This window comes from Azolla caroliniana, unplaced genomic scaffold (genome assembly GCF_043228905.1).
Source record: "Azolla caroliniana isolate FFs.n. ecotype wild unplaced genomic scaffold, voAzoCaro1.0.p SCAF_13, whole genome shotgun sequence".
Taxonomy (NCBI): Eukaryota; Viridiplantae; Streptophyta; class Polypodiopsida; order Salviniales; family Salviniaceae; genus Azolla; species Azolla caroliniana.
Window position 1 is genome coordinate 15,503,855 of NW_028230448.1, and position 9,853 is coordinate 15,513,707.

Sequence of the window (9,853 nt, forward strand, 5' to 3'; positions counted from 1 at the left end):
ACGTTCCAAAGGGAGTGAAGCCAATCGGATACCGATGGGTATTCAAGGTCAAATACAACACTGACGACTCTGTCAACCGGTACAAGGCTCGATTAGTGGTGAAGGGCTATGCACAGCAACACGGAATCGATTATGATGAGACCTTCACGCTAGTTTCGAATATGACAACCGTCCGTGTCTTGCTTGCGGTGGTTGCGGCAAAGGGGTGGTATTTACATCAAATGGATGTAAAGAATGTGTTCCTGCAAGGTGAGTTGGAACAAGTATATATGGTACAACCCCCTAGATTACACTCCGGAATGAACAAGTCGGTTGTTTGCCAACTGAAGAAGTCCCTCTACGGATTGAAACAAGCCCCGCATGCTTGGAACGCGAAGATCACGCAACGATTGCGTCGGATGGGGTTTGCCACATCCAAGTCGGATTCCTCACTCTTCATCCAGCAAGGTCGGAATGAGCCGGTAAACATTTTACTTTATGTTGATGATTTAGTCATCGTCGGTGCCAACTTAGTAGAAATAGATCGTGTCAAGTCACAACTAGCGGCATTGTTCGACATCAAGGATCTCGATGATCTTCATTAGTTCCTCAAGATCAAAGTGATTCGCATCCCAAAGGCATAGTGATCAGTCAACGACATTATGAGTTAAGTATGCTCTTCAAGTTCGGAATGACGGATTGTAAATTCATCTCTACTCCTTTGGATAGGAATGTGAAGCTTCGCCCCAACTCCGGAACGACATGCGACCCGAAAAGGTTCCGAAAAATAGTCTGAAGCCTAATATATCTAACCATCACCCGGTCGAACCTTAGCTATCTGGTCAGACTGATTAGTCAATTCATGGCGCATATGACCATGGAGCACCTTCAGTGCACGCATCGAATAATGCGATATGTCAGCAACACTAAGGACAGGGGATTGCTATATCGAACCGGTATAACCATATAGTTAGTCGGCTACACGAATGTCGATTGGGCCAGAAACATCGGCGATCGACGATCAACTTCCGGATTCGCGTTTTCACTTGGAAGCATTACGATCGTCTGGAGCAGCAAGAAGCAGCGGACAGTTGCACGGTCGCGCACCGAGACCGAGTATTGAGGAGCGGTTGTCGCAACGTGCGAGGCCATTTGGCTCAAGCAACTCTACTAAAGGATGTGCATATGGCGATGTCCGATCCGATGATCTATTTTGACAACCTCAACAGTATCCAGTTGGCGAAAAATCCCATTTTCCACGCCCAAACCAAGCACATTGCGGTGCATTACCATTTTGTTCGTGAGCGTTTCCTCTCCGATGAAGCCGAACTGGTGTATGTTCCAACGAATCAGCAGGCAGCCGATGTATTTACCAAACCCTTAAGACTTGACAAGTTGCGGCAAATTTCGGTCATGCTTGGGTTGCAACACCTTGATATGTTGAACTTGAGGGGGAGGAATGAAAGGAATGAAACAGGGAGAGATGGTCAAAACTTGTGGCGAGCCGAAAATGAAGATGTTTGAAAAGCCGAATCGGATACCAAACTCGATTTCAGTCCAGCTGAAGAAGTCAGAGTGTTTAGGTCGGCTGAAGAAGCCGAGGATGGATGGACACATGCATGCAGGACACACAAGTGGAGGCTTGTCAAACGCAGGGGGAGCGACCACGAAGCCAAAGCCAACTGAAAAAGGGGTAGGCAAAGCCAAGAAGACCAAGACACAGATGTGGTCCGATGTCATGAAGGGTATGAAGACCGAGGGTAAATTGGAGGCAGCCAACTCAGACAAACAAGAGAACGAATAGGAGACAACCGATTCGGCCGAAAGTAGAAGTGAATTGAAAGCACCCGATTCAATCAAAATGTTTGATTCGAAGCACCCGATTCAATTGGCCAAGCGGTCGAGAGCGCAACGAAAGTCAACACCGACATGGCGGAGCCGGCGGGTTGAGAAGCGCACCAAAATCGCGATAGCGATGAAATTGACTTGAGCCAAAGAAGCAGACAAACCGATCGAGAAGGTTGAGGTGCGTGGAACCAGACGGGTCGTGGGAAGAGGAACCGGATTGGACGAAGAGCACAAGCCAGGCGGGAAGACGCCAAGAGGAATTGGAGAAGAGGATCGACAGACACAGACACAACGATCTGACCTTGAGTTGAGCTTGAGGGGGAATGTTGAGCGGACAAGCTCAACCAGATCCGGATAGGCTGAATAAGCCAGAGCCAAATCGGTATCCGGTATACGGTATCTAGAATCTGGAGAACCAGATCATACTCCGGAATAGTGTAAACCGGTCAATTGTTAGAGGCATACGGTCTAAGCCTAGTATGTGGGCATATTCCTTGGAGTTAATGTAGAGCCTCATTTATGAACATCCAAGTACTTATGGTAGTTAGTACTTATGGTAGTTGTGTTAGTCCATGTAAGGACTTGTACAAAAGTGTTTTCTGAGCACATTCTAAGTAGATAGTATTAGTTTTTGAAATTGTTTTTTGGTTCTGCTCTCTCTCTCCCGTGTATGTATGTTAAGGTTTCCATTAAACCTTCATATCTATTTTTTGTTGTTCTTTTGTTATCTGGTTGAGCCGGCTTGTCTACACTTCCGCACGTTATTGTTTTCGGCCTTGAAGCGTATAGATGTGAGATATCACTTTGTTCAGGACGGCGTCATTTCAGGGAAAATCGGCCTCGAGAAGATACCTACAGCCAATAATGTCGCAGATGGGATGACCAAGTGTCTTTCAACGAACCGATTCTGATCCCTTCGGCACCATATGGGCGTAATAAAGAATCAGTCTGATTGAGTCAAACATTCAGGATGGTTTTGGACAAACACCATCGACAGTTTGAGGTTCAACTTCAATCCTTCCGACCCCGGTCAACTCGACCTTCTGTTCTCAGAGTTTGCTGACTCAAACAAAAATGGATTTGTTCGACAACCTTGTATAAATATGTATTTCTTGTTCACTTCTTTTATTATAGATTTACTATTGCATACGCCCATTATGGGGGAGTGTCAAATACGGGTCTCTAATGGACGTATTCACATTGTCCCATTGGACACACTAAGTTTAGGCTATTTCTGGAAATAGTGGAAAGGGTAGTTGCCCTAAGTCAGTTAGTATTTAAACTGACTCTTGTAACCTAGTGTTAAGGTTGTTCATATTGTGCATTGTGCCATTGTAACTCTCTGAGATAATATACAATTACATCTTCTTGTGCCTAACTTGTTATTTCTTTTCTCCTTGTTTTCTCGTTGACCTTGTCTTATGCTTCAGTTCTATTGTTATCAATCTATTTCTTTGTACTAGCTAGAGATCTTCAACTAGAAGAGTGTTGAGATTGTTCCACATCCAGATGGTTGGTTCCAACATGAACAAAAGAAGAGGAAGCGGAGATATGGTTGAACAAGTTAGGTCCTTGAGCTAAAGAGAAGAGTTTGGTTGAGTTAGGAGCATGATTACCAAAGAGCCTCAATGCATACAATTGGGATTCACCATTTTTTAATGCATTGTAATACCTTCCTCTGAATCTTTTTGAAGCTTGGTACTAAACAAACATCGTTTGATATGCCAAGCACTATGGCCCAATGGTTAGTATCTTACAAGTCAAAATGACTTGGTTTTTAAATTGGGAAACATATTTACTCGCCAATGTTTGCAAATGTGATTTGAGAATGCTTGTTCCTCCCCACAATTGTGGTGTGCATAGCTTTTGTAATGACATGAGTCGGAGCGCTAAAAGTGTCATTTGATTTTTGAGTTAAAGTTTTGTATTGTTTATTTTGGCCAATGAACCGTGATCACATAACATGAATATTGATTGAACCACCCCTAATGTACACATGGAGGGGTTAAGTTACCATAATCAAATAACAAAGTTATTGCCCAACTTTTTGCAAACCCATTCAACCTTTGCTTTGCATGTTGCATTTCATCACATGTAATAACTAAGATGTCAAACTATTTATTCTAGACCAACGATATACTTAAGCCACAAAACTAGATGCGAAATGTATGTGATCATAAATAAGGGTTTGGACTTGTTTATGCAATATGCAATCCATCGGCTAATCCATAGAACATGAGGGCATATAATCTATATAATTTGGATTTACTTTGTTACATGAATGATGTATTACTATATGCATATGCCCATGTCAAAACTTCCAACTTGTCATGCATTCTCAAACCGCAAAGCTGGTTGTACTCAACAACAAATCGGATAATTGCAGAACACAGAAATAAAATTTCATACTCAAGTTCTTGTATGAGAGCCTAATGCACACACAACTCAACCTCAAAACTCATCATATACCTGAACATGTCGCAAACCAAGCCGAGAAGGCTAGTTGCAGCCCGTCCGTACCTCAACATAGTAGTGAAGCCAGGTGATATGAAAAGCTAGGCAACCGTGGCACGTGGGTCGGGTACGCGTAGCAAGGCATACAACATGATGCGATATGAAAGAGAGAGGTCATGTACGGGCGGGAGGTATGGGCAAGGGGGGGGGGGGGGGGACCCAAAAGCCACCACCACCAATGAGTGAATGAGTGAGAGACTCGGGAGGAGGTTTGAGAAGAGAGTTCCGAGCAAGAGCGGTTTTCGTGAGTCGTGACGTTCCCGCCTCTCTCTCGATCTCGAAGAAAGAAGAAGAAGAAGAAGAAGAAATAAGGAAGAAGGAAGAAGAAGAAAGAAGAAGAAAGAAGGAAGGAAGAAGAAGGAAGAAGGAAGAAGGAAGAAAGAAGAAGGAGAGAAGGAAGAAGGAAGAAGGAAGAAGGAGCGAAGGAAGAAGAAATAAGGAAGAAAAAGAAGAAGAAGAAGAAATAAGGAAGAAGAAGAAGAAGAAAAAGGAAGAAAAAGAAGAAGAAGAAGACATTCGAGAAGGTCGAGGGAGAGCCCCACCCCCTTCCCTTCCCTTCCCTCCCAAAGCTTCCATGGCTTCTTCCTCCGTCGCCATCTCCCCAGACGCCTCGAAGCTCGACTGGAGAAAGATGAACAAACAGGAGCTCCGTGATGCCCTTGCCAGCCGAGGCCTCGACACAAGTGGCCTCAGACCTTTACTCATCCAGCGCCTCGAAAGCTCCCTCAAACCTTCCCTCCCGTCTTCTGTCGATGTTTCCGATCTGCAGTCATCCCTCATCAAGTCCAGCGTTGGGAGGAAGGAGGCATCCATCGCCCCGTCTTCTCAGAACAGGAGTGTTATGGAAAAGAATCAGCCTGCGAAGGAGATCCGAACCTTAAACCCCCAGGATGAGGAAAGAAATGGGAAATTATTACCGAATCTTGCAGAGGAGAAAGAGAAACATACACATTCTATTTCTGCTATTGATTTTCCTGCCGAAATCTCAGAAAAGTCTCCTACTTTGGATCATGTTAAAGATGTCACAATTGACAAGAAATCTGAGTTTAATGTATCTGCTAGAAATAATATAGTACCACTTTCTGATCTTGATAAGAAGCGGAAGCGAGCGGAACGATTTGGTGTTGGGCTCAAGGTATCTGAGGAAGAGAAGCTAGCACTAAGAGCTGAGAGGTAAGTTTTTTTGTTGTTTTGCATCTTCTTTCCTCATAGGAAAGCATTAAACTTCTCTTTTAGGAAAGATACATCTTTGTATGTGTAAAATTATTTCTCTTTTCTTCTCCTGGTGCTGCTCAAGTCCAAACAATTCAGAGAAGTAATAGTAACTATGCATCGCATCTCCAGAGGGCATAGGGAAGGAACAACTTTTGCTTGTATGTTTTGAAGTGTATTCTTTTGTTTTGCTTGGTGGCGCCTAAGTCCAATTGCTGATCCCTTTTGACAGAAGTGATAGAAACTTGGTGTATTGGTTTGTATCTAAGTAGTGTACTTCAAGGATGTCTAGGAAGGTGGTGGTTGTTTGGTGCATTGGCCCAAGTTCAATCACCCTGGATGAGTGATAGAAATTGGGTCGATTGGTTCTATATCTAATATGTGTATTTGAAAGGTGGTTAGGAATACTGATATCTCCATGGAAGAACTATGCAGCCAGTCTCTTGCAGCCTTGGTTTTGTGGACAATTTTCTCAACGCAGACATTTACTTCAATTGTGCCCTTGACCAAATTTTAGGCACACACATAATGTTGATGTGGTTTGGCTGACATTCCCTGTAATCCATGGATCCTACTGGTTCTCTAATTAGGTTTTTCTGTGTATTTGAGCAATTGATAATCATGATAAATAATTTTCCTGTGAAAATTTTGATCTTTGTATGGGCCTTTTTCTAATTGGTGTGGATAGTCTCTAGTATGGCTATAACCATAGGTAGAGGACACTTGGGAAACAGTGAATGGGGATGGTGCCAAAACTTTGATTTCTGTTTGGTCTTCTGTAATAAGTGTGGACAGTCTCTAGTATGGCTATAATAGTGAAACAGTGAAATAGGTAGAGGACACTGGGGAAACAGTGAAATGGAAATAGTGGGAAAAAGATTTTTGGAGCTCACCCACCAACATATATCGATATAATAACTCAAGTTTGAGTATTGAATAATATTCAACCACAGTACGCATATTAGAAAATATATGAAGATAAAATATTTAAAGTTTTAAATATTGGTGCATGCTTAGTAAATACACATTTTTAGGCATGGAATTTAAGAAACAGGACAGGAAAAATGAGGGCAACTGCTAGAAAATTACAACAGAAAGGAAAGAGATATAAGAGTGAAGCTGAGCGTGGCTGCTTAAATTGCTATGAGCGTGGCTGCTTAAATTGCTTAAATTGCAGTGAAGGGAATGGAGGCCATGGAGGCCATGGGAGCAAGAACACCATTGTTTTGTGCATGAAATGCACGCGTATGAAAAGTCTTATCTGATTTTGTGATTTCTTGGCATTTTTTCCATTGGGAAATGGCCATATATTTCTCATAGTGCTCTGAACATGTAGTTTTGTGACATTGTTCAGTTCCATGATTTAGCTCGGTTTGTTGGTGTAATTCATTATTGTGAACTCCTGGTGCTTTTGGAATTTGTCTTGATATGGGAACTGTTCATGATAGCATAATTTCAAATTTCATGTCTACCACAAACTAGTTGAAATTATTCCCTCTCATGTTGCAATACCTTCACTGTTAATCTATAAATATGACAATGTTTAAACTTAAGTCAGTACATCGATCGTGCATCATATTACAAGCATAGATTGTTTTTGTATAAAGTTCCATATATTTGAATGGTTGACAGTTTTTGCTAGAAGTGCTATGTTATCAGCATCATAGCTGCAAAAATGATCATTTCTTACTGTCCATATTTTGGGTTTGTGGGCTAGTTAATTTTTATTTGTGCTTTTTCCTTGATTACTGTCTTGTCAGTGTTTCCAGGTTCCTTGATGACAGCAGTCTCCCCGGATACATCCACTAGTGTTGTGCTAGGATAATATAGCTTTGACCCATGATATACAAACATCTAGGAAGAATCTTTATTACCTGATATGCAAACATCTAGTAGAAATTTTCTCCACCATCCTTTGACACAGAGAGACTTGATTATGAATGTTGATGATGATGATGAGGTATGGAGAAATCTGTGTGGCATTATTATCATGATTCATACCGAGTTCCTTTTTATCATAGACATGGGATGGGGACAATGAGAGGAGTCAAAACACGAGAGTGTGGATTGTTCGTGACCAGGAAACATGATCGCAGATCATAATATGCATAAATGTTAACATCGAAGCTTAGGAAATGAGATCGATCAAGCTTGAAAACGCAAATTTAGCTCGGTTACAACTTATAATGAATGAAGCTTCACAAACTATAATTGAATCAATTATTGGAATATTGCATAGATAATCATTACATTCAAAGAAAGATGGATGGATCCATACAAAATGATGAGAAGTGATAATAGGTCGTATGAAAAATGTCAGTAAATCCTAAGTGGGAAAAAGGATCCTCAGATTCCTTGCCCTTCCACAAGGTAATACTACTTTTTATGAATACTTGTTTGCTAAATTAATAGCCTCGATGCTTGTACCTGAATAGTCTATGTGCTTGCTTCAACATCAGTCAAAAAGTCCTTACCCAATGGAACTTGAAGAGTTCCATCACACCTATCTGAAATTATCCACCTCTTATGAAGTGTAATAGTATCTGTGGTTTGTTCTTCTCCTACCCAGTGAATGTATCTGCCTTTTTAACTGCATCTGTGCAAAGATGCTTATTATTTTAATCTGTTGAGATTGTTTTGAAATTTGAATGTATGAGTCTAGTATTTATTCCTTAGCCCAACTTAGAATTCTGGATATGTACATGTATTTGCAGGTTTGCTGGTGCCCCAGGCAAGAAGAAATCTTCTTCTTCAGAGCCAGAATCTGAAAAGAGGAAGCAACGAGCTGCAAGGTAAGTATTGTTCTCTTTCAGATCCTTCTTTTAAAAGAGGAGTATCTAATCTTATCTATTGGCCTTTAGGTTTGGCATTGTGGATGAGACAACCATGAAGAAGGCTCACCAAGAAAAACAAGGAACTGCTATGAAGCAAAGTGAGCCTGAAGATGCTAAAAGAAAAGCTAGAGCAGAAAGGTTTATTTTTTGCAACTATTTTTTCAGAAGAATCCTTAACCATACGTATTAAATTTTTTCCCCTTTACATCAGGTTTGGCAATAATAAACAGGACAGTTTGAAGGCCAAAGCTAGCTAGGTGTCAGTCTGCGCTATGCATATCTGGGGCGTTTGGAAGAAAGCATTCTTATTCATGTGGTGGTTTGATGGTTATCATTTTGTGCATGCCTCTGTTTATTGTGCTATGCTTGTGGAACGTGCTTTAAAACTCAATTTGTACAGTGCTTGTTTCTCCCCTGGATGATCAATCTACGGTCCCCTTTTTGGACAGGTATGAAACATATTCTTTGTGGAAATGACTGCCCCCCCTGGAATTGATATCATACATACCAAGCTACTTTAGTTCTATTTTATTTAGAGTTAGTAGTTCCCACAAGGTTATTATTACTAGTTAATGTGATACAGGTGTAGTTCTAGCAAAGATTACATAGATGGCCACTTTCAGCCCGACAACATGTGCTGCTTGTTCTTGCAACCATATGTGAAGTATTGTCACTTGTACTCATGTGTGATTGCTATGCATATCATTTTTGGCATGATCTTGTTTTGATGTATCATCTAGGTGCAGATGATAGTTTTATGAGGGGGTTGTGGGATTTGACTAAGATTGTAACTGCCCTTTTCCATGGAAAAGGGAGAGATGGACGGACAATCATGAAGCTGATTGCATTTTTGCAATCCCTCACATATTGGAACTAATGGCTCAGTTATGCAAAAGTTGTAAACATGATTGCGCATTTAATTCCATTTTGAGTTTTAATGTGTGCAAACAATGATGTTCTGTATATTTCAAGTATATGGTCCTCATCTGCTATTTGTTTGAGGAACGTACTTTATTGTCCCCAATCTTACCTTGACAAAAAAGGTACGTTAATTGTGATTTAAATATGTTTCTGTAAGGTCTTGTACAAGTTTGTGTGTGGATAATAAACTTAGTAGAAAGTATCAAGTTTGTTTGTAAATACTTAATAGAGATATTCAACTTAATCTGCTTTAATGAGGATTTAAATTAATGACATAGAAGGCTGATTGCCTGGGCTGAAATCTACTTTACTTGATGACGTTATTTAGCCTTGTTAAAAATGATTTATGGTCCTAGAACTCTTTATGTTGATGGATTGAATGGAACCATCATGGTGGGAACTTGTCTCTATTTGTTAATGATGCATTACTTGATGAATTTGTCGTGCCCCCAACACCAAGTGGCCTATCGGTCAATGATAATGGACAAGCTTAGGATTGGTTTCAACATTTTGTTGGCTATACCCTACTTGCATCTACTTTTTGA

General features: G+C 40.9%; 1 protein-coding gene across 1 annotated transcript in view; it reads left to right on the forward strand.

The window, feature by feature from the left end:
* The window catches only part of LOC147856313 (uncharacterized), an 87,184-nt gene extending 77,859 nt beyond the window's left edge, over positions 1 to 9,325 (forward strand). The window contains exons 2-5 of the mRNA XM_087329074.1: positions 4,625 to 5,514; positions 8,268 to 8,345; positions 8,415 to 8,525; positions 8,599 to 9,325. Of these exons, the coding sequence (XP_087185200.1) occupies positions 4,625 to 5,514; positions 8,268 to 8,345; positions 8,415 to 8,525; positions 8,599 to 8,644 (1,125 nt within the window). The 3' untranslated portion in view covers positions 8,645 to 9,325. The remainder of the gene's footprint in view (positions 1 to 4,624; positions 5,515 to 8,267; positions 8,346 to 8,414; positions 8,526 to 8,598) is intronic.
* The last annotated feature ends 528 nt before the right edge of the window (positions 9,326 to 9,853 follow it).